Source organism: Anser cygnoides, chromosome Z (assembly GCF_040182565.1).
Source record: "Anser cygnoides isolate HZ-2024a breed goose chromosome Z, Taihu_goose_T2T_genome, whole genome shotgun sequence".
In the NCBI taxonomy this organism is placed as follows: Eukaryota; Metazoa; Chordata; class Aves; order Anseriformes; family Anatidae; genus Anser; species Anser cygnoides.
In genome coordinates this window covers 37,624,143-37,649,456 of record NC_089912.1, presented here as the reverse complement: position 1 = coordinate 37,649,456, position 25,314 = coordinate 37,624,143, and the positions used below count along the sequence as shown (strand labels likewise).

Sequence of the window (25,314 nt, the reverse complement as noted above, 5' to 3'; positions counted from 1 at the left end):
CAGGACCATGTCCCGATGACGTTTGAATATCCCCAGGCATGGAGACTGTACCACCTCCGTGGACAACCTGTTCCAGTCCTAAGTCACCTTCACAGTCCAAAAGTGTCTCCTGATTACTGGCTCACAGAGTCACAGAGTGGCTGAGCTTGGAAGGGGCCTCTGGAGATCATGTAGTCCAGCCCCTTTCTCAAGCAGAGCCTCCTGGAGCAGGTTGCCCAGGACCCTGTCAGGGCGATATTCTGAAGTTCTCCAAGGATGGAGACGCTGCCACCCCTCTGGGCAACCTGTTCAAGTACTTGGTCACTCAGGCTGGGGTGCAGAGCAGGGATGGGGCTGTCAGCATGGCCTGCATTCCTGGCAGCTGCACGAGATGCAGTTCGTCAGGACCTGCAGGCCGGATGCTGGCCGGAGGGCTTGGACAGCCACGGGCTCGTGCTGGGAAGTGGGAGACTGGAAGAGGATGAGGGACATGCCTTCTGTGTTGGCATATGCATTAAATGCAACCATCGTATGCACCACAAAACGCTCCCCCCTGGCTTTCCTCCGCTCTGGAGACAAAGTTGGAAAGTTTTCCTTAGGGGAGGTAGCCTTTTGGTTTTGAAACAAACAAACAAAAAAAGAACAGAAGAACAACGGAAAAGTATCAGGGCATTTATTGCACGTAGAAGAGTTCAATGTGCACAGCTCCTGTTGCTTCCATTCTGACGTGGAAGAAGACTGGAACCACACGCCAGGCCGGGCGCCTCCCTGCACGCCGTGGGGTAGGCCTCCGAGGAGGCCTGCGTGCACGAGCCTGCTGGGAGGCGCCATTTGCAGGCCCCGCAGCTGCGCCGCCCCGGGATGCTGGGTTGGGCCCCACAGGTCCTCTCCTCCCAGCCGAGGGGCCGTGGCTGGTGGGCTGTCCGCGCGAGTTGTAGCGGTCCTGCGGGGATCTGCTGCGCACCCTTTCTCTGTCTCCGTTCCTGGTGCGGCGGGCAGACGAGCCGACCCTGTGCTCCTCGTGGTGTCCTGGCACCCTGCGCACCACCCGCTCAATTGGCTGCCTGCAGAGTGGGCAGGTGTTGTTCTGTCTGCTCCAGCGTCGGATGCAGGTGGAGCAGAAGCGATGGAAGCAGCGGGCCACGTAGGCAGCGTCCGTGATTATATCGAGGCAGATGGGGCACGGGCAGTCTGCCGCGTCCTCGGCTGGCCCTGCCTGCTGCAGCTGGCTGCTGCTGCCCCTCGCAGCAGGGCTGCTCTCCTCCAGGCGTTCCTCAGCACCCGACGCCATGTCCTGCCAAGAGAGCCGTGCCGAGTGGCCGAGTGCTCCTTGCGCTCCCCGTGGGAAAGCAAGGAGAGCCCAAGAACGCGGTGGGAGAGGGGTGGCAAGGGCTTCCCAGGGGGCTCCTGGTGGGCTGAGAAGCAGCGTTGGCAGCCTTTGGTGCAGCCTTGGGCAAAAGGGCCTGGGCAGGGGGAGCACGTGCGGCTCATGGTGGAGCGGCTCCAGGTGGGGCTTGGCAGGAGCTGGGGCAGGGCAGACACAAGTGAGTGGGGCAGGATGGGATGTGCTTCTGCACCCTGTTGGACGTGTGAGGCAGAAGAGGAGGAAGAGCAGGAAGGGGAGCCTTGATGTCCTCCTCACTTGCCCAGTGCTCAAGCCCAAGGTGGGCTCTGGCATCCTGTCAGCAAGCGCTGGGGGAAGAGCTGGCATGCCCAGGACCCTGGAGTCCCAAGGCTCCATCCCAAACAAAGCTGGAGTTAGCCCAGGGTACCTGAAGGAGGTGGTCAGGAAAGGCACAGCAATGCACTGGGAGCCTTGAGCACTTCTCACAGCCCCAGCACACTCCTCGTGCCCACAGCCACAGGCCAGTCGCTCTGTGGGACCCTCAGCACCCCACAGCCAGGCAGCAGGGACAGCAGCACTGGCGGGGGGCTGCCTTGGCTCACGTCTACAGCTGTCGCTCTCCGCAAAGCCAAGAGTTGGCCAGCACGCTCACAGTCCTGCTCGAGCCTGCACAACTTGCGCGTGTGCCTGCACGAGCCCTGGACAAAGTGAGTGCGAACAGAGCCTGCGGCCTCGGCTATATACAGAGGTCACACGCAGTCACATTCAGCAATGGTGACATCACAGGGGGCTCTGAGGCTGCCCACTGAAGCTGCCCAGCAACGATGGCAAACTCCCCAAAGAGGGAAAGCCTGCCTCACAGGACATTGCCATCCTCTCGGCAACTCTCTCATCTTTAGGCCTGTTGGGTCCTGTGGTGAGAGACCGGTGCCCCCTGAGCACAAAGGCCCAGCACGCAGCGGGCAGGGGAGCAATGCTGGCAAGGGAGCCCTGCTGACCTCCTCAGTCCCATCAGTGCCCAGATTCAGAGGTCCCTCCGAGGGCTGTCAGAGGAGGAGGACTCAGTGCTGGGAAAAGCAGAGGGAAACCCCTTGAGAGGACAGAATGGCTGAGGGTAGAAGGGACCTCCGGAGGTCCTCTTGGGAAATGTCCACACTCCAGCAGGCTCCCCTCCAGCAGGTGACCCAGGACCATGTCCCGATGACGTTTGAATATCCCCAGGCATGGAGACTGTACCACCTCCGTGGACAACCTGTTCCAGTCCTAAGTCACCTTCACAGTCCAAAAGTGTCTCCTGATTACTGGCTCACAGAGTCACAGAGTGGCTGAGCTTGGAAGGGGCCTCTGGAGATCATGTAGTCCAGCCCCTTTCTCAAGCAGAGCCTCCTGGAGCAGGTTGCCCAGGACCCTGTCAGGGCGATATTCTGAAGTTCTCCAAGGATGGAGACGCTGCCACCCCTCTGGGCAACCTGTTCAAGTACTTGGTCACTCAGGCTGGGGTGCAGAGCAGGGATGGGGCTGTCAGCATGGCCTGCATTCCTGGCAGCTGCACGAGATGCAGTTCGTCAGGACCTGCAGGCCGGATGCTGGCCGGAGGGCTTGGACAGCCACGGGCTCGTGCTGGGAAGTAGGAGACTGGAAGAGGATGAGGGACATGCCTTCTGTGTTGGCATATGCATTAAATGTAACCATCGTATGCACCACAAAACGCTCCCCCCTGGCTTTCCTCCGCTCTGGAGACAAAGTTGGAAAGTTTTCCTTAGGGGAGGTAGCCTTTTGGTTTTGAAACAAACAAACAAAAAAAGAACAGAAGAACAACGGAAAAGTATCAGGGCATTTATTGCACGTAGAAGAGTTCAATGTGCACAGCTCCTGTTGCTTCCATTCTGACGTGGAAGAAGACTGGAACCACACGCCAGGCCGGGCGCCTCCCTGCACGCCGTGGGGTAGGCCTCCGAGGAGGCCTGCGTGCACGAGCCTGCTGGGAGGCGCCATTTGCAGGCCCCGCAGCTGCGCCGCCCCGGGATGCTGGGTTGGGCCCCACAGGTCCTCTCCTCCCAGCCGAGGGGCCGTGGCTGGTGGGCCGTCCGCGCGAGTTGTAGCGGTCCTGCGGGGATCTGCTGCGCACCCTTTCTCTGTCTCCGTTCCTGGTGCGGCGGGCAGACGAGCCGACCCTGTGCTCCTCGTGGTGTCCTGGCACCCTGCGCACCACCCGCTCAATTGGCTGCCTGCAGAGTGGGCAGGTGTTGTTCTGTCTGCTCCAGCGTCGGATGCAGGTGGAGCAGAAGCGATGGAAGCAGCGGGCCACGTAGGCAGCGTCCGTGATTATATCGAGGCAGATGGGGCACGGGCAGTCTGCCGCGTCCTCGGCTGGCCCTGCCTGCTGCAGCTGGCTGCTGCTGCCCCTCGCAGCAGGGCTGCTCTCCTCCAGGCGTTCCTCAGCACCCGACGCCATGTCCTGCCAAGAGAGCCGTGCCGAGTGGCCGAGTGCTCCTTGCGCTCCCCGTGGGAAAGCAAGGAGAGCCCAAGAACGCGGTGGGAGAGGGGTGGCAAGGGCTTCCCAGGGGGCTCCTGGTGGGCTGAGAAGCAGCGTTGGCAGCCTTTGGTGCAGCCTTGGGCAAAAGGGCCTGGGCAGGGGGAGCACGTGCGGCTCATGGTGGAGCGGCTCCAGGTGGGGCTTGGCAGGAGCTGGGGCAGGGCAGACACAAGTGAGTGGGGCAGGATGGGATGTGCTTCTGCACCCTGTTGGACGTGTGAGGCAGAAGAGGAGGAAGAGCAGGAAGGGGAGCCTTGATGTCCTCCTCACTTGCCCAGTGCTCAAGCCCAAGGTGGGCTCTGGCATCCTGTCAGCAAGCGCTGGGGGAAGAGCTGGCATGCCCAGGACCCTGGAGTCCCAAGGCTCCATCCCAAACAAAGCTGGAGTTAGCCCAGGGTACCTGAAGGAGGTGGTCAGGAAAGGCACAGCAATGCACTGGGAGCCTTGAGCACTTCTCACAGCCCCAGCACACTCCTCGTGCCCACAGCCACAGGCCAGTCGCTCTGTGGGACCCTCAGCACCCCACAGCCAGGCAGCAGGGACAGCAGCACTGGCGGGGGGCTGCCTTGGCTCACGTCTACAGCTGTCGCTCTCCGCAAAGCCAAGAGTTGGCCAGCACGCTCACAGTCCTGCTCGAGCCTGCACAACTTGCGCGTGTGCCTGCACGAGCCCTGGACAAAGTGAGTGCGGACAAAGCCTGCGGCCTCGGCTATATACAGAGGTCACACGCAGTCACATTCAGCAATGGTGACATCACAGGGGGCTCTGAGGCTGCCCACTGAAGCTGCCCAGCAACGATGGCAAACTCCCCAAAGAGGGAAAGCCTGCCTCACAGGACATTGCCATCCTCTCGGCAACTCTCTCATCTTCAGGCCTGTTGGGTCCTGTGGTGAGAGACCGGTGCCCCCTGAGCACAAAGGCCCAGCACGCAGCGGGCAGGGGAGCCCTGCTGGCAAGGGAGCCCTGCTGACCTCCTCAGTCCCATCAGTGCCCAGATTCAGAGGTCCCTCCGAGGGCTGTCAGAGGAGGAGGACTCAGTGCTGGGAAAAGCAGAGGGAAACCCCTTGAGAGGACAGAATGGCTGAGGGTGGAAGGGACCTCCGGAGGTCCTCTTGGGAAATGTCCACACTCCAGCAGGCTCCCCTCCAGCAGGTGACCCAGGACCATGTCCCGATGACGTTTGAATATCCCCAGGCATGGAGACTGTACCACCTCCGTGGACAACCTGTTCCAGTCCTAAGTCACCTTCACAGTCCAAAAGTGTCTCCTGATTACTGGCTCACAGAGTCACAGAGTGGCTGAGCTTCGAAATGGTCTCTGGAATTAATCTAGACCATCTTCTCGTCTCAAGCTGGGCCTTCTGGAGTGCATTTCCCAGGATCACATCCTGGCATATTTTGAATATGTCCAGAGAAGGAGACTCCGCTAGTCCTCCTGGCAGTATTTTCTACCATTTTGTCACTCTCACAGTAAAGATTTTTTTCCTCATGTTCTGATGGAACTTCCTGTGTTTCAGTTTTTGCCTGTTGCTCTTGTCCTTTCACTTGTTACCACTGAAAAGAGTCTATCCCTATCTTTTGATACTCTCTCACCAGGTACTTACATACATTGATATGATCCCCTCTCACTCTGCTCTTCTCCAAGCTAAACAGGCTCATCTCTCTGGGTCTCTCTTTGTATGACAGATGCTCTTTGTCTATCATGGTCTTCTTCTGGACTTGCTCTAGGAGCTCCATGTTCATCTTGTACTTGGGAGTCCAGAACTGGACACAATACTCCAGGTTTGGCCTAACCAGGACTGAGTAAAGGGTGGAGGATTACTTCCCTCAACCTGCTGGCAACAGTCTTCCTAATGCACCCCAGGATACCACTGGCCTTCTTGGCTGCAAGGGCACATTGCTTGCTGGTGGTTAACCTGCTGCCACCAGGAATCCCAGCTCGTTCTCCACAGTCCTGCACTCCAGCAGGTCAGCCCCCAGCCTGTACTGGTGCATGGGATTATTCCTCCCTAGGTGCAGGATCCTGCACTTGCCTTTGTTGAACTTCAAGAGGTTCCTCACTGCCCAGCTGCACAGCCTGTCCAGATGTCTCACAGCCCCCTGGTGTATCAGCCACTCCTCCCAGTTCTGTATCATCAGCAAACTTCCTGAGTGTGCACTCTGTCTCTTCATCCAGATCACTGATGAGTAAGTTGAGCAAAACTAGACCTAGTACTGACCCGTGCAAGACACCACTAGCTACAGGCCTCCAACTAGACTCTGCACCTCTGAGCACAACCCTCTGAGCTCTGCCATACAGCCAGTTCTCAATCCACCTCACCGTCCACTCATCTATTGCACACTTTCTGAGCTTGCCTATGAGGTTCTAATGGGAGACAGTGTGAAAAGCCTTGCTAAAGTCAAGGTAGATCACATCCACTGCTCTCCCCTCATCTACCCAGCCAGTCATTCCATGTTAGAAGGCTATCAGATTGGTTAAGCATGATTTCCCCTTGGTGAATCACCCGTTTAGGAATGAAGTTGAGACTGACTGGCTTGTAGTTTTCTGGGACCTTCTTGCCCTTTTTGAAGTCTGGAGTGACACTGACATTCTTCAGTCCTCGGGCACCTCTCCTGTTCTCCATGACCTTTCAAAGATAATGGACTGGACTGGCAATAACTTCCACCAGCTCCCCCATCACTCGGGAGTGCATCCCATCCACACCCACAGATTTGTGGGTGTTAAGTTTGCATAAATGATCTCTGTCCTGATCCTTCTTGACCAAGGGAAAATCTTCCTTTATCCAGGCTTTCTTTCTTGTTTCCAGGGTCTCGGATTCCTGAGGGCAGGCCTTAGCAGTGAAGACTGAAACAAAGAAGGCATTCAATAACTCTCCCTTCTCTGTATCGTTTCTCAATAGGGCACCCACCCCATTCAGCAGCAGACCCACATTTTCCCCAGTCTTCCTTTTGCTACTGATGTATTTGAAGAAGCCCTTCTTGTTTTCCTTGACACCCCTTGCCATATTTAATTCCAAATGGGCCTTAGCCTTCCTCATCACATCTCTGCATTCTCTGACAACATTCCTATATTCCTCCCAAGTGGCCTGTCCCTTTTTCCACATTCTGTACACTTCCTTCTTCTGTTTGAGTTTTGCCAGGTGCTCCTTGCTCACCCATGCAGGTCTCCTGCCCCTTTTGTTTGCCTTCTTACTCATAGGGATGAACCAACCTTGAGCTTGGAGGAAGTTGCTTGAATACTGACCAGCTCTTTTGGACCCCCTTCCTTCTAGGGCCCGAACTAATAAGATTCCTTCAAGTAGGTCCTTGAAGAGGATAAAGTTTGCTCACCTAAAGCCCAGGGTTGCAACCCTTCTTTTTGCCCTGCTTCCTCCTCTACATAGGATCCTGAACTCCACCATATCATTGTCAGTCACTGCAAGCAAGGCTGCCTCCATCCTTTGAATCTCCAACCAGTCCTTCTTTGTTTGTTAGTACAAGGTCCAGCAGCACACTTCTTGTATCCTCCACTACCTGTGTCAAAAAGTTATCACCAATGATCTACAGGAAAACTGTTTGTGCCTAGGTGTGTGGTCTTCCCAGCAGATGTCAGAGTGATTGAAGTCCCCCATAAGAACCAGGAACTGTGACCATGAGGCTACTTTCAGCTGTGTGTGGAAAGCCTCATTGACTTTCTCTTCCTAATCAGGTGGCCTGAAGTAAATACCCACAACAGTGTCATCCATGTTAGCCTGTCCTTTAATTGTTACCTGTCGACTCACTTCCTCATCCACCCCTAGGCAGAGCTTAATACACTCCACTCTCACATAAAGAGCAACTCCCCTACCTCATCTTCCTTTGCATGGCCACAGCCATGCATGCAGCAGGGCTGCCAGGGAAGATGTTAGCCTAGAGCACATTGTGCCAAGAGGTCCTTTGTTAAGATGTCTACTCCCCAGTTGCAGCTTTGCATCATGGGCCCTCCCTTCTTAGGTGGTCTTCCCTAAAGTTCTCTTCACCCATACGCCCGTGATTCAGTTACACACTTCAGCCAGCTACAAGCTGAGAGGTCTGTTAACCCTGTTTATGTACATCTGAATTATTTCATGCTGATTCCGTGGGCTGCTGCCTGGCTTTCCTAAAATTCTGCCCTTCCTTTTAAGTGTGAATGGCACACTGCTTCTGCTGCTAAATCCTGCACAGCAATAGAGACAGGAACTGAGTTTCCAATCCTTTTGTCAGCTTTTATTCAAGGTAATGGAAGGTGGGAAAAGAGAGTTGCAGTAACCTAAATAAAACAGATAACTGGTTTATAGGTTAACATCCCTGTTTTGGTTTAATAATAATAATAATAATAATAATAATAATAATAATAATAATAATAATATAATTTAGCATGCATACATTTTTCTTAATATACATACATTGAAAAAAATAATACAAGATATGCAGTTATCTTGTAAGTATAAAGAGCAACATTTTTCCTTTCATATATTTGTAGTGTTGACTAGTTAGCTTAAAATCTACATAATACACTATAGATAGTGGAGGCTGTCATCTGTTATCTATATCTGAGACTATTTCAAAATTATGTTGTCAAAACCAAACTTAAAACACAAGCAAATCATAATTCTGGCAATGAAGTTGTGAGATAGTTCCTAAGGAAAAGCTTCCTTTAATAAACACAAGTAATGCAAATATAAGTATGTCCTGCTGGTTGTATTCAGCATTTCAGGTATTCTCTGAAAGTCATTATTCATCTGCTGACTTTAAATATGCAGAGGCAATAATACTTAGTGGATTTTTTTCTCTTCAATAGTCGTTCTTTCTAGACTGAAAGAAGATGTAGAACAGATCCTAAATGGAACTTTCAGTTTTATGCCCCATAAACTGTGGATGTAACAGTCTACAATCAGTCCCATTTAAGGTGTGATTGGATCTGGAAAGCATTTGGAGGAGGAAGTATATGAAAACTCCTAATGTTGCAGGAAACAATTCATGAATTGACTGGTGAACTTGGCATGACATAAGTAATTGTAGTTGTGCATCACTTCATCTGTTAAAACAAAGCTTGCAAATATTATTGCAAGAATGCAGTTCCCATTAGTGTCTTAATATATTCACTTCCTGTATATTTTAATGCTGTCAGTAGGTAGCTGTGGTGTTCTTCCCTGTTTCTATTAGATAGTCATTTAAACAGCACTAAGACAAATAATAAACCAAATGCATCTCTTCCATTGTGATGTATATGCTTCAGTGACTTGAAAGTGACAAAAGTAATTCCAGCATAATACCTAGCTGTCCAGATAGTGAAAATGTCATAGGGTTTAATGAAAATAAGTTTCTCTGCTGACAATGTAGAAGACTGAAATAGCTCAGGGGGAAGACAGGACACAAGAAGAAAAGAAGAATAGCATTCCTGAATTCTGAGTTCTGTGAATGCTTTTTTTTTTTTTTTTTAAACATGTGAGTTTTTTAATTATTAAATTAAGAATAAAAGAATTGAAACAATTTATATTGTCTTCACTCTTATTCTTCAGAAATGCTGAACTTGATAATGTTTCAACATAATCTGTTTGAAAAGAAAGCTTTTCAGGATGACACTAATACATTAACTATTTTTTCACCAAAAAAAAAAAAAAGTTTTCTGGTGAAGCTCCGTAAGGGAAAAATGTTGACTATTTTAATATAGGACTTTTGTCCGTATTCAGCCCACTTACTGGCATAAGCTACCCTTATAAGCAAAATTATAGTCACACAAAACTGGAAATAAAACCTACTCAATCAGTCTTTCTTACCTATTTATTTCTTTCCGTTGAGAAACGTCTCAAGGCAGAATGAAAAGATTGATAGAGATATTTGGGCAAGTGAAAATGTCAAGACTCTATATGACTAGGAAAAAGACCAGAGAACACAGAAAGAATTACAGGATACTTGTGGAGTTTGACAAAACTTCTATAGCAGTACATAACCAGGAGAAACTTGCTATTGGCATTTAGAAAGACAATAACCAGGAGAAACTTGCTATTGGCATTTAGAAAGACAACCTCTAACAAGATAAAAACAAAAATGTTACCTTCTTCCCCAAAATTTTTCAAAAATATATTAAAAACATACCACACGTGAACTGCCACGTTATGGCTTTATCCTCTCTTTTTTCAACTGATAATCATGTCTCCTTCTTTCTTTTCAGGTATTAAACATTAAGTTGGCTTCTTAGAAAGAAAAAAAAAAATCATGGCTTCCAGCATGACTAACCCAGCTAACCATTTGCCATACTTCTTTGGCAATATTACACGTGAGGAAGCTGAGGAGTATCTGATGCAAGGAGGTGTAAGTGATGGACTATATCTGCTTCGCCAAAGTCGGAATTACCTTGGAGGCTTTGCCTTATCCTTGGCCCATGGGAGGAAGGTTCATCATTATACAATTGAGAGGGAGCTGAGTGGCACATATGCTATTGCAGGAGGGAGGTCTCATGCAAGTCCTGCTGAACTAATTAACTATCATTCAGAGGAAGCGGATGGCCTAATCTGTCTACTGAGAAAACCTTTCAACCGACCACCAGGCATTGAACCCAAAACAGGGCCCTTTGAAGATTTAAAAGAGAACCTCATCAGAGAGTACGTCAAACAAACTTGGAATTTGCAGGTAAATTTGCAGACTGATTTTGCCATAAAGTGGTCTTCGAATTAGGATAAAAAGAAATTACAGGGTTTGGTTCCAGCAGTTGCTGTTGCTGTAGCTAACATGAGTTCATGAGGGGAAAGTCCTGCTTAACTAACTTGAACTGACTAAGACATCTTGATAGATTAGAGAGCTGGGTAATCACCAACCATATGAAATTTAACAAGAACAAGTGCCAGATTCTGCACCTGGGACAGAGTAATCCTGGATGTCTGTACAGACAGGAGGATGACGACTGGAGATAGGACTAATGGAAAGTGATCTGTGGGTTCTGGCCAAGAACAATTTGAATGTGAATCAACTGTGGCAGTCAAAAGGGCCAACCGTATCCTGGGATACATCAGGCACAGCACTGCTAGCCAGTCGAGGGAAGGGGTTGTCCCGCTCTGCTCTGTACTGATGCAGCCTCACCTCAAGTACTGTGTGCAGTTTGGGGCACCACAACACAAGAGCACAAAACTATTAGAGAGTGTCTGGGGTGGGGGGCAACAAAGATTGTCACAGGTCTAGTGGGCAAGACGTATGAGGAGCAGCTGAGGTCCCTTGGTTTGTTCAGCCCCGAGCAGAGCAGGCTGAGGGGAGGCCTCATGGCGGCCTGCAGCTCCCTCACGAGGGGAGCGGAGGGGCAGGCGCTGAGCTCTGCTCTCTGGGGACAACGACAGGACCCGAGGGAACGGCATGGAGCTGGGACAGGGGAGGGTCAGGCTGGGTGTTAGGAAAAGGTTCTGCACCCAGAGAGGGGTCGGGCACTGGGACAGGCTCCCCAGGGAAGTGGTCACAGACCAAGCCTGCTGGAGTTCAAGTGTTTGGATAGTACTCTCAGATATATGGTTTAATTTTCAGGAGGTCCGTTATGAAGCCATAAGTTGGACTCAATGATCCTTGTGGGTCCCTTCCAACTTGGATATTCTGCCGAAAACACACAAACACAATACATCAATCCCAAATATGCTATATAGTATTTTGTCACAACAGAATTTTAATTATCAGATTCTTATGAGCAGTGGGTATTTTTCGTGCAGTACATTGCAATATGTACATGCTGAAACTGTGCAAAGTGTGTTTAGTTTATTTCAGCAAGCTGAAGGCATGTAATATGGAGGTATGTTATGACATCTCAGAGTGACATCAAGTATATTAGCTATGCCTGACTAGCATAAAAATGTGACACAATTTTTGGTTGAGATGTTGATCTATTTATGGTTTACTCATTATTTTTCCTTCCACTTCTCAGAGATAAAAGAAAAATCCCAGCTTTGTAATGTTTAGATCACCCTATTTTATCTTTTGTTTTAATGTCTTTGTAGCAACTATTGCTTTACCTCATATACAACAAAATGTACAGGTTTCAGATGTCCCAAAAGCCATACAACACTGGCAGTCTATATGTAAACTTTCTATCGCAGAAGACAGTTTGATTGTCCCATTGTGTTTCTACCACTCTAGGGTCATGCTCTTGAACAAGCTATCATAAGTCAAAAACCTCAGCTGGAGAAATTGATTGCTACTACAGCCCATGAGAAGATGCCTTGGTTCCATGGGAGGATTTCTAGGGAAGAATCAGAGCACCGTATCCTCATTGGGTCAAGAAACAATGGAAAATTTTTGTGAGTGCTTTTTCCTACATTATTGCTGTTTGCCCTTAGTGTTATTACATAGTTCACTTGAATGAATCTCAAGTGAGAGAGTGTCCTAAGAGATGGCTTTTTCACAGAGATATATCAGTCCAGCATGATATATATTACATAATGTAACTATTCCTATACTAAACAAGTGTGTCCAAGATTCGGTTTTCTCTTAACTGAAGATGGGAAACTGTAGTAAATGCTTGGTCACTGTTTTTTAAGCAAGTATTCTAAACGGAACATCAAAGAAGCTCAGCGTCAAAAAATAAAAATAAAAAATAAAAAAAAATAAATATTTGGACTTGTTTTACAATTGATAAGCAGTACTAAATGATTGTGGTGGGTTAAAATCAGCCCACCCAGTCAGTCTCATAATCCCCCAGCTCAAATGGACAGGGGGAGAAAATAAAATGGAAAAGCTTGTTGGTCAAGATGAGGAGAGACAGCAGGGAGAGTGTTTACCAGTCCTTGTCACAGGCAAAACAGACTTTGCTTGGGTAAAATTAATTTAATTACCAATTAAAATAATCTGGATTGTAAGTAACAAAGACAAAAACATAAAACAACATATTGCACTCAAACCACGTCCCCACATTTTCACAGGTTCAACTTTACTCCTTCCAGCCCAGCTCTTTTCCCCAACAGATGGCAAAGGGTGATGGGGTTCAGGGGGTTGTGGACATCATCACAGAATCATCCTAGAATGGCTTGGGCAGGAAAAGACCTCAAAGATTATCTAGTTCCAACCCCTATGCCATAGGCAAAGATGCCACCCACTAGATCAGGTTGCTCAGGGACTCATCTAACCTGGTCTTGAACACCTCCAGGGATAGGGCATCCAGAGCCTCTCTGGGCAAACTGTTCCAGTGCTCACCACCCTCTGAGTGAAGAATTTTCTCTTAACCTCTAATCTATATCTCCCCTATTCTAGTTTAAAATCATTCCCCCTTGTCCTGTCATTATCCAATTGAGCAAAGAATTACTCCCCATCTTTTTATAAGTCCCCTTCAGGTACTGAAAGGTTGCAGTAAGGTGCCCCTGGAGCCTTCTCTTCTGTAGGCTGAATATTCCCAGCTCTCTCAGCTTTTCTAAGTAGGAGAGGTGCTCCAGTCCCTTGATCATCTTTGTGGCCCTCCTCTGGGCCCACTCTAACAGCTCCACATCCTTCATGTGCTGGGGGCTCCAGACCTGGATGCAGTACTCCAAGTGGGGCCTCAAAAGGGCAGAGCAGAGGGGGACAATCACTTCCCTCTCCCTGCTGGCCACTCCTCTTTTATTGCAGCCCAGGATGCAGTTGGCCTTCTGGGCAGCAAGCGTGCACTGCTGGCTCATGTCGAGCTTTTCATCCGGCAGAACCCCCAAGTCTTTCTCTGCAGGGCTGCTCTCAGTGAGTTCTTCTCCCAGTCTGTATTCATGCCTGGGGTTGCCCCAGCCCAGGTGCAGCACCCTGCATTTAGAATTGTTGAACCTCACTAGGTTCACATAGGCCCACTTCTCAAGTTTGTCCAAATCCCTTCAGATGGTGTCTCTTCCTTCTATTGTATCAGCTGCACCACTCAGCTTGGTGTCATCTGCAAATTTGCAGAGGATGCACTCGATCCCACTATCCATGTCACTGATAAAGTTAAAGACCTCTTTGTCTTGCATGTGCCTTGACATTGCTTCCAGGAGGATCTTTTCCATGATCTTTCCAGGCACAGAGGTGAAGCTCACCAATTTGTCATTCCCCGGCTCCTCCTTTCTACCCTTTTTAAAAAGAGGTGTGATGTTTCCCTTTTTCCAGCCACCAGGGACTTCACCTGACTGCCAGGACTTTTCAAATGTAATGGAGAGAGGCAACTACATCATCCAGTTCCCTCAGGACCCTGGGATGCATGTTATCAGGTCCTTGTACCTGGACTTGTACCTTTTTAATTTCATCAGGTGGTCTCGAACCTGCTCTTCACTTACAGTGGGTGGGACTTTGCTCCCCGAGCCTCCATCTACGGTTTCAGGGAGATGGACCCATGGCCAGTCCATAACAGTTTCTTTCTGTCTCCTTTGTCCCCACACTCTTTCCTGCAGAAATGCATGCTCTCCGTTGGCTACAGTTCCTCCTGGAACTGTCTACATCCTTGGAGGGCGGCAGTGTGCGCACACGGCTGAGGGAAGAGCGGTGCCCTCCATGGGGCCTACTGCAGACAGCTGGAACTGGCTGGACACAGCCATGCCTGGCAGAGGGCAGCCCAGCCTCCTGCCAGTGTGCCCCCCAACCCAAGCCTCGCCTCCGACACCCAACGCACTGATTTAACCAAAGCAGAATAAGTATTAACAAGCTGTCTGTCTTACACTTCTGGTATCCAGAACTGTCAGTGTTCCTAAGGGCAGAGATGTGCCTTTCTTTTGCAATTAAGCCAGAGAAGGAATTTCTTTCACCTTAGTAACTTCATTTTGTGTCTGTCTCCCTCTGTGTTAATGTAGCCCCATTATTAGAATTTATGAGCGCAAACATGTCAGTTAAGGTGGTGACTAGCAGCCATCATCTTGTCAGGATCAGAGCCAGTCAAAATCTTCTAGCAAAACAGTTTTTCTTTGAGAAAATCCTCATTTGAAAAGTATAAATGTTTTCTTTATGGCATTTTTGCCCCCTTCCAACCTTCTCTCCCCCCGCGCCACTCCCCCCCCCCCCCAAAGAAAGAATCACTTAGAGCTATATAATTCCTGAAAGAAATTTCATCACATCACTATGTAATCTTCTTCAGTACTCATCTATCTATGATTTTCTAAAGCTTGTCCAAAGTAAAACTCTGGAAATGAGTACAGGGTGGACACACTTCTTCAGTACCCACTGTCTCACTTTACTGATTTGACACATTATTTGTTAGTGTCAATGTAGCTTTCATATGTTTCCATATGGAATAGTTTGTATTTTCAGTCTCAAATATTTATTTTAAGAACTATTAAATCCTCTAAATCTTTCTTTACAGTAGAGTTCATTCCTATCAGGTCTTACCTACTAATAATTTGAGTATACTGACATCTCCTTTCTTCAAATCTTATGCCTTGTCTCAGTCTCTTTTTATTTCGTAGTTACTCTCACCCAGGTTGCCACTGTGTAGGGCTTATGTGGCAAAGCTTTGGTAACAGGACGTTGCAACGGTGGCCTCTGTGAGCAGAGCCCAGCAGCTGCCCCATGTCAGAGCGCAGCCAGCTCCAGCCGGCTCCAAAAGGGACCTGCTGCTGGCCAGAGCTGAGCCAGGGAGTGACACTGGTTGGGCCTCTGTGAGAGCAGATTTAAGAAAGGGGGAAACAATACCGATGCTCAACAGCAGCTGGGAGAGAGAGAGAGGAGTGAGAAGCAGCCCTGCAGCCCCCAGGTGAGTGCAGCAGGAGGGCAGGAGGTGCTCCAGGCAGGCAGCAGCAGTTCCCCTGCGGCCTGTGCAGGGAGAGGCCCCTGGTGGAGCAGGCTGTCCCCCTGCAGCCCATGGGTCCCACACGGAGCAGATCTCCACGCTGCAGCCCCCCCGTGGAGGAGCCCCCGCTGGAGCAGGTGGATGTGGCCTGGAGGAGGCTGCGGCCCATGGAGAGCCCCCGCAGGAGCAGGCCCCGGGCCGGAGCTGCAGCCCGTGGAGAGGAGCCCACGCAGGAGCAGGGGGTCTGGGGGGAGCTGCCGCCCGCCCGTGGGGGACCCGTGCTGGAGCAGTTTGCTCCTGGGGGATGGATGGACCCCGTGGTACGGAGCCGTGTGGGAGCAGGTCTTGAAGAGCTGCTGCCTGCGGGCAGCCCCCGCAGGCTCAGTTCGGGAAGGACGGCATCCCGTGGGAGGGACCCCACGGGGAGCAGGGGCAGGGAGGGACCGTGAGGGAGCAGCGGAGACGAAGTGTTAGGGGCTGACCGCAGCCCCCATTCCCTGTTCCCCTTTCCCTTGCGCTACTCAGGGGGGAGGAGGTAGAAGAGGGTGGATGGGAGGAAAGTGTTTTTAATTTGCTTTTAGTTTCTCACTCTTTCTAGTGATAGGCAATAAATTATATTAATCTCCCTATGCTAAGTCTGTTTTGCCCTTGATGATAATTGTTGAGTGATCTCCCTGTCCTTACCTAAACCCTTGAGCCCTTTACATCTATTTTCTCCCACTTCTTCTCTGAGGAGGGTGAATGAGAGAGTAGCTATGGTGGAGCTCAGCTGCCCAGCAGGGTAAAAGTATCACAGCCAAGCACCTTCATATTCTCAGCCTACTACTTTCTGTTTCTTAGGATCACACTCTGAAAGTCATTACCCAGTTGTTTTCTCTGCAAATTGTAAGGAGGAAATATTACAAGTTTGTGGAGCTAAATATTCCCATTGTCACAGATTCACCGCTTCTGAAATCTTCTTTCAGTAGCACAGGAGAGGTTTCACTGAGTCGTAGTCACTGTAGTAGATTACCAGCACAACAATGCCATACTTTCTCTCCTTTTCATTCTCTTGTTACTTTGCTACTCTCTTTTGCTACCTTTCTTCATTGGGGCAAATGTATATATAATCCTAAAATGAAACAACTCTTTTTTATGACTTTTTTTTTTCTAAAATATTATTTTAGGCATTAACATATTTCCAAATGATCGTTTCATCATCTGAGGCGTGATGTTGATGATGTATTAAAATTTGCAGTTTTTCCAGTTTATCCCTTGCACACATTGGTTTCTATGTGCTTCTCCTTGGGGGAAAAAAAAAAAAAAAAAGCTAGATTTCTTTAAAAAAAGAAAAAAAAAAAAGAGAAAATTGATTCCTTAGCTAACATTTCATAAACACAAGGATAGGCTTTGGAGTTAGGGCAGTTTTTTAGCAGACTTTACATTTTCAGTCTCCATTGTAGTTCCTGGCCTCTTTTTAATCTTCTTTAAGCATTCCTATAGTTTTAAATAGAAATTCTTTCCCAGCATTTTCCTGCTTCCCTCAGAGATAGCCAAAGAGGCATCTCTGGTACTGTTTGCAGTGATACACTTGATGAATAGATAGACCTTCTTCCCTGTGGGACTGGTTATGTCAGTGGGTGTGCTTAGCTCTGCTGCAGCTCAGAAGGCTTCTTTCACATCAGGTAGATAAACCCTTAGAGAGGAAAATTCTGACTTAGAGGTTCTGTTTAAACTGTAAGATGTGCCACTGGAGCCTGAATAGTTTTCTTTTGCATCTGCAGGGTGCTTTCAAATGCATTAATTTTTCTTGCACAGACTGCCTATCTGGCGGGTGTAGAGCTCAGTAGCCACCTAGCAGCTGTTGACTCATGCTTCTAGGGAAAAAAACAGGACAAGATCTTTGCCCTGTAATTCAGCAGCCAGACCAGCAAAAGAAGTAGTGTTGCTCATTTGTACCAGAAATCTGTTGTTTTTCCTTCTGGAGTCCTTTTGGCTCTCAGATAAGTAGACCTGTTACTTGCCCATAGCAAATAACAAATCAAATGTCTAATTCAGAGACATTTTCTATTTCTGCAGTGGTTTGCCCAACACGGGCTTACTTTGCTTTGACAAATAAATCACTCATTTTTTAGCTAACTGAAACGGTAGCATCAAAACTGTGAGTGCTAGAGAGGTGCATTGTTTTCTATTTCAGGCACACATATTTTGTAATTTTTCCTTACCCAGTAGCAGTGCATGTCAGAATCTTCTGTACATCTGTGGACTGAATACTGTGAATTTGTGCTTGCAAATGTAGCTGTGCAGGGACTTTTTTCTCACATTGGTTGAGACACTCAAGTGTGGTAGCTTACTGAAGGATAAAATTTAGAAACATTCACTGTCTAAAAGAAGGTCACTTGTTGAAGTGGGAATTGGAGAGCATCCAGGGAACATATAGGGAAGCTAGATTTTGGAAAAGATGAACTCCAGAGGTATTGATCAACTGCACAAGCAGACCTGAAATAAGTGCTGGTATATGACAAACACAATCTTGTTTATTACAGGAAAGATAATAAATTTTAGAAGGCTACAATATTTCTTTATATTATTTTGCAAGGGTCACTAAAAATGTAATCACACCAGAAATCTGATGTCTGACCTACCTTGAAACAAAATTGAGTACAGGGGTCTCTGTGAGACCACATGTAATGCTTAGATTTCTTTACCAGTTTATTGCATCACTACAAGATTATCAGAGCTACATATGTTTGTGTACAATAAATATGGAAATAGTTGAAAAGATTTCTGATTTCATTTCAAAACGTTCTGAATAGCATCAGAAATTTAGCACTGTCCCTCACACAAGCTGCTGGAAGAGTTCTGTGGTAACAATGTTTCACTAAGGTATTTTCGAAGGTCTTTTTAAGTTTTTTGTCAGGACTGAAAAGCCAGGGAAATAAGAATGTATGTAGGTGCTGTAGAGTTTGTTTTCAAAGCCAAATGTAGAAACAATGTCATGACATGACAAGAAATAGGAAGCAGCGCCCACCTCTTCTGGGAAAAAAATTCATGGAAAAGATTGCCACTCTAGCCACAAAATTTGGAGGAAAAATTATAGCGGCAGAATACAAGGAAAATATGACATCTGTAAAATGATCTGAAGAGCAACTGAAAACAAAGGATTTAAATTGTTAATGTTAATTGTTAATGTAAAATGTTAAATTGTTTAAAGACTGCACTCGTTTTATTATTAGTTTTCATGCCATATAGGACTTTGTTTCTTACCAGAATTCTGCAAAGTATTAGTTTTTCATTGAACTTTGCCTGGTAGAGGACATAATTATAGAATATGGCAATCAGTGTTATATAGGTGATCATAGTTAATATTATTATTAATAACATAACAGACTTAATGCAATTTAAGTTGTTGTGTTAAGATGTGTTACTGTTGTTGTTAGTAGTATTATCTATATGAGCTCATGCGTGCATGGACCAGTTGAAAAATAAACTAAATATTTGCTAATGGTGACAGACCAGCAGTATTAAAAATACTTTCTCTGCAGTTTCACACAGGAAACGATTCTGTTGTGTGTGATAGCTCTTGGCACATCTTACTTTGTCATTGGTGGTGACCACTTCAGCTATATAAACATGTGATCTTGTATATGTGCTAAAAACCAGAAATTCTGAAGCTGAAGGAAAATAAACAATTATTCAGAAATACCGTTAAACATAAAAGGTCAACTTTAAGGAAAGTGTGGTTGAAGGCATTGCACAATTAGCAGTTTAGGCTCCATAAACCTTTTTATGTAGTTCACATAAAATGTGAACAGTTATGTAAAAAAATTTAGAAACAAAAAACTGTCTTTAATATGTAACTAGATATATTAAAATGTACAAGACTAGTCTAGACTGATAAATTGGCTCACAGCACTACTCATAATGGCATCTCTTGACCTCTATGGACCGAGCTGCCTCTTATATGCCACAATAGTTAACACCAGTAACACCATTTTCATATAATAAGTTCTGAAGTGCAGTTGTTTGTAAGAGTTTACTTGTCTTTTGTCCAACCAAAAAACTGTAGCTGTCAAAAAATACATGCAGCTGCCTATATTTGCATTACTCTTACTGTCCTCCTCTAGGCATTTGACGCTACAAGACTGCATACCTAGTTAGGTGCACCATTTATCTGACCTTGCATAGTGTTCTTTTATATTCATCTACCCTTATTATGTTTGTATTCATAAATAGACCTGGATATTGTTGACATCAGACAAGATGAAAATAATCCTAGTAAACCTGACCTTAATTCAGGGACATTAATTAATGATGACATTCCTCTTCAAGACGCCGAGCAGTTGCCAGGCTTAGATGGCTATGGCAATTTTACAAGATAAATGACAAAATATAGACTGTTAACCATGCTTCTGGAAGTGATTAATTCCCCTTCACAGAAACCCTCTTTGGAAGAGATTTACTTCCCCTCACGGAAGCTGTCTTTGGAAGATCTGTTTATTTATCTTCGGTTAGGTACATAGGTAGGTGCCACTTGCAGACCACAGCAGTAGTGTTATAAGTGAGACCATACAAATTTCTTGGTCTATCAGAAATATTTTATTAATTAAGTAAGCAGGCACAAACAAAACAGCGCTGGGCGGCTGGGGAGTCTCCGCTCCACCACAGCACGCAACTTTCCCTTTTCAGTGTCGCCGTTTTATAGCGTCCAAGTTTCGGCTTGTCAGGACTTGTTGAACCTTCTGAAGCTGCGCAGTTCGGTGTTGGGGGTCGTTTTTCTTTCAATGATCATGCGTTGTGCTCGTGTTCAAGGGGGAGGGTAGTGAAGCGGGAAACAGTATTTCAGAGTCTTTGTTTTACCAAGGATGTTTATCCAACACCCCCTCCCCACTATCTACTTGCTTAGTCTTCCCCCTTAACAAGGTCGTAAATTGCAAAACCTTATCTTCTCAGCAGATCCTCTGAATTCCTTTTAAAGACAATGAACAAACACCCGCTAATTCATCACAGTAGGACCATGGCTTCTCAAAGCTGTCTCTGTGCTATGTGCTCCAGCAGTAGAGTGTGTCAGAGGTGGTCAGAGAGGTCACGAAAAGATGTGAATCCTGACTGAAATAGCTGTAGTGAGAATCCCTATAGCAGGTGCGGTTTTACAGCAAAGCTTTAGAAGCAAAGTAGGGTTTAGGAGCAGCGTCCCGTATTTTGCTGTGAGCAAAATAGATGCCTGTGATTCAATCCTGCTTGCTAAAGTGTTTTCTCACTGTGCAGCACACCACAACAGCCTTATCAGGAGATCAACTTTTAGGTTCCATTGTAGATAGGAACAGCCTGCGGCTCAGCTAACTCTTAAATTCTATAGTATGCTAACATTTCTGCAGTGGTTTTGAATATGTACCTAAATGGAGGCGTAGAAGTGGTGTAAAGGAAGACTGCAGTCAGTCCTTTTTCACCTCTGTATGGTCCTATTACAGATGGCACCAAGTTCATTCCTTATTGTCCTCAAACTTGGAATGTGTGCAGTGTGCTGCGGATATTTGTAGTGATAATTAATAGCCATGTTAGAAATAACATTACAAGAAAGATGGTCCTAGGGACAGACAAGCAGGGGATGGCTGTGGCTTGATGTACAGACAGGAATGTCAGTGTCTTTGCCATGAAGGAAGCTGTTATGGCTGAGAAGCCAAAACAGTACCAAGAACAAATGTTAACACACCTTTGGACTCAGGAGTGGGCATAAGTTCCCACCATTGCTAAAGCGAGCATTTTGCTTATGGATTTCCCTTGCTTTTCCACACTAGAATGCTGGGTCTTCTTTTATTTATTTATTTGATTGTTTGTTTATTTGTTTATTTATTTTAATACAGTCAATGAGCTGTGTTGTAACAGCAAATTTTTTAATTTTTTTTTTTTACCCTCGGGGTTTTTTCCTTGAGAAGGAAAGAGATCTTCATTTTCTGCGCTCTTCATTTGCCCAGAAAAATTAGGGCATCATTCTGTTTGCTTTCAAACAAAATTAGGATTTCATCAAAGTAAAGAATGTGTAGCTATTTACAGAGTTTGTTATGATACACCAAATAGTTAATAATTGCCATTTGGGTTGCAGGCATAAAAACAAAAGAAATACACGAGGATTGATGGCATGAAAATTAAAATCAATAACTAAGCTTTTTTTTTTTTTTTTTACATTGCATCATGTAACAGTTTGAGAGTTTGAGTTTCTCCATTCCATGTAAAATTGCTGCTTTAAAAATACATAGCAGTAGAAATTTTAGATACTTTAGTGCTTTTCTTCATTGTATCTGTGAATTCAAATTTCCACTCAGTGAAGCTGTTGAAAGTTTAAGGCTCATGTCAGTGGATGAAGGGGCAATATTGATATTGTTTCTTTGCAGGTGTTTATTCTCTTTATTATTTTTTTCTATAGATCTGTAATTCTCTATAACGTCATAAAATGAAAGACCATATGATATTTCACTGCTGGCTTCCTTTCTTGTCAAAATGCTTCAAAAATAGAGCTTTTTTAAATATATTTTTTTTTTACGTTGTATTGAAGAATAGTATATGTCATGCTTAATTTCAGAGCACATTAAAGCACATAAGGCAGTTGGAATTTGGGATTTTTCTCTCAATGTTCTTGAAATTTCCATTTTTCATAGACTGAAACTTCCCTATATATAGTCCCCAAATTTGGTGTGATGACTGAGTATCTCAGGCACCATCAGGATGATGTGAAAACCTTGATTTCTGTTTAAGGAGGTTCCATTTTGTAACCTTTCAGTTTGAGCAGTCTTTTCCTTTATTCCATTTTTTAAGGTAAATGTAAAGTACTGAATACTGCATATCTAGCTGTTGTGGTTTTACTCAAATGAGCTCCACCACAACTGCTCTCTCACTCCCCCTCCTCAAAGGGAAAGAGAAAAAAATTACCATTAAAAGGGCTCAAGGGTTTAGGTAAGGACAGGGAGATCACTCAACAATTATCATCACGGGCAAAACAGACTCAGTGTATGGAGATTACAGACATTTATTGCCTATTACTAACAAGATAGAGAAATGAGAAACAAAACAAACTGAAAACACCGTGCCCCCATCCATGCTCTTCTACTTCCTCCCCTGGAGCGGCACAGGGGAATGGGGAACGGGGGCTGCGGTCAGCCCCTAACACTTCGTCTCCGCCGCTCCCTCACGGTCCCTCCCTGCCCCTGCTCCCCGTGGGGTCCCTCCCACGGGATGCCGTCCTTCCCGAACTGAGCCTGCGGGGGCTGCCCACAGGCAGCAGCTCTTCAAGACCTGCTCCCACACGGCTCCGTACCACGGGGTCCATCCATCCCCCAGGAGCAAACTGCTCCAGCACGGGTCCCCCACGGGTGGGCGGCAGCTCCCCCCAGACCCCCTGCTCCTGCGTGGGCTCCTCTCCACGGGCTGCAGCTCCGGCCCGGGGCCTGCTCCTGCGGGGGCTCTCCATGGGCCGCAGCCTCCTCCAGGCCACATCCACCTGCTCCACCGGGGGCTCCTCCACGGGGGGGCTGCAGCGTGGAGATCTGCTCCGTGTGGGACCCATGGGCTGCAGGGGGACAGCCTGCTCCACCAGGGGCCTCTCCCTGCACAGGCCGCAGGGGAACTGCTGCTGGCTGCCTGGAGCACCTCCTGCCCTCCTGCTGCACTCACCTGGGGGCTGCAGGGCTGCTTCTCACTCCTCTCTCTCCCAGCTGCTGCACAGCAGTTTTTTGTTGTTGCTGTTGTCTGCTTACCACTGGGCAGCAGTGGGTCCCTCTGGAGCTGGCTGAAACTGGCCCTTATCTAACATGGGGCAGCTGCTGTGCTCTTCTCACAAAGGCCACTGCTGCAGCCCCCCGGTTACCAAATCCTTGCCACGTAAATCCACTACACTACCTGCAGTTCTAGTGTTAACTTAACCTAGACAGCTATTATTGCATCTGCACAAACAAAACAAAATTTTGGTGAAATCTGCCATATTACAATCCTTGTCAACAAAGGTAGTAAAGTTTTCAGTTTGGATTGTGGTGTTGAGTTCTGTAGGAGTACTTTGGATATACAGTGGTAGAGCAGTCAGACAGAAGCTGCCACGACTGTGAACTACAGATATCTTCAGAGTTAGGTAGTTGTTTGGTTGGGGAAAGGAAGAGCACAGAAATGCAATTATAACTTTACAAACGTAAGTTCTTCATAAACCATGCACTGGATATTGATAGGGCTGTTGGATCTATGCTGTGATCCTAAGAAATCAGGACTCTCTTCACCCATTGATGTCTGTGCTCTTAAAAACATTTAGAGTGCCTCTTGCGATAGTAACAACAGCTGCAAAAGGGAATCAGTTTCGTTAGAACTAATAATATTTGAGTCACCATTGCCATATATGAAGCATGAAGCAAACTTGTTACTGGGAAATAATCCATTACATTTTATAATCTTACTTGTGCTGTATTCTGAAGAAAACGAAATGCTATTTGTGTTTTAGACACTGTCTTCTATTCTGAAAATATCTTTCCAAGTCTTACTTGGTAAGAGCAAGTCAGAGGAAGAGGAAGACAAAGCATTCTTTGCTCTCCACCGGTCAGTCAGCACAGGAAATCAGCATGCTGAGAAAATACCTGCATGTCATGAAAAACCACGATGTGTTTCAAGTTGCTTTAGACACAGTATGCAAGCTACTTTGGTTTTAGAAAAAAAACATCTCTACTTCCCTTTTCCTTTAGCCAGTGTCCTGTTCACATCTTAGGCAACAAGAAGCACTCTGCATGAAAAATAGTTGCATGAGTAGTTGAAGTAAAACACAGTTGTAGTTCGGAGTTGAGTGAGTGAGTGAGGAGCAGAATTTAATGCTTGCCGCTGCAGTCTCTGGAGATGTGATTGCAAGTAGTAGCATTGCATCTGCAATGCCTCCCAGCACTTTAGCAAGGGTATTCTGTGGTATTTTTTTCATGGCTTTTGAAAAATTACTGAGTATATTGTAACCTTGTCATAGTTACCCACATTATTTGGAATGAAGTAGTGCTGTTTTCTCTAGGTGATAACTGCTGATGGAAATGCTCACAGGTAATGTCAGTTTCAATGTGGAATCTGAGAACTGTTTGGCAGATATAGTTGGCCCCAGAAGTCTTTCCTCTTGCCAAAAAAAAAAAAAAAGAGTTTTGAAAACCCTGCTCTCAAATCTTTCTGAGCAGCAATTTTGTTGTCTGATAAAAAACTGGGATTTGTCACCTGGTGTGCAATAAGCCAATCCACACACGAGGTTGAATTATTGTTTATTTCAGAATTGTGCAAGTCTGTTTGGTTACCAGGTGGTTTCCCACAAAGCTGGTGCACCTTGGGACTTTCCATGCAACTCTTTGTACAATCCCTTATCCCTATATTTACAGGTTTGTACGAGCCCCTAGCCTCAGATTGGTTACAGAACTCTCACGCTGCTGACACAACAGAATCACTCTGCGCATCCTTGAAGTGTCCCTTGATGGGCCAGGGTCTCCCAGGCTATGGGCATGATTTTTATTAATGAGGATAGTTCACAGATAGTTCACATTAGAATACTCTTAATCTTTGTTTTTCAGCCAACTATCCACATTATGTTGATTGGTGATGTACTCAAGGGCATACCTCAGGATGTTTCCATCAAGAATGGCAATGTAATGGTCTTCCTGATTAGCAGTTGCTCAGTTAATCATCCTTTAGACACCTCCAAGGCCTGGGTCATCTTGCCCTTTCCTCAAAGTACATATTTTATCCCTTTCACACAAAACAGAATTAACTGGTATCACTTTGAACATTTTCTTGG

The 25,314-nt window shown here is 46.5% G+C and overlaps 1 protein-coding gene across 5 annotated transcripts in view; it reads left to right on the top strand.

Moving 5' to 3' along the window:
* Nucleotides 1-25,314, top strand: part of SYK (spleen associated tyrosine kinase) — a 60,610-nt gene that overhangs the window by 14,384 nt on the left and 20,912 nt on the right. For 4 of the 5 annotated variants that reach the window (XM_048046112.2, XM_048046115.2, XM_048046113.2 and 1 more), the window contains exons 2-3: nt 10,032-10,489; nt 11,972-12,132. In XM_048046112.2, the coding sequence (XP_047902069.1) occupies nt 10,076-10,489; nt 11,972-12,132 (575 nt within the window). In that variant the 5' untranslated portion in view covers nt 10,032-10,075. Of the gene's footprint in view, nt 1-5,558; nt 8,093-10,031; nt 10,490-11,971; nt 12,133-25,314 lie in introns of those variants that run through there. The other variant, XM_048046114.2, reaches the window with a different exon arrangement.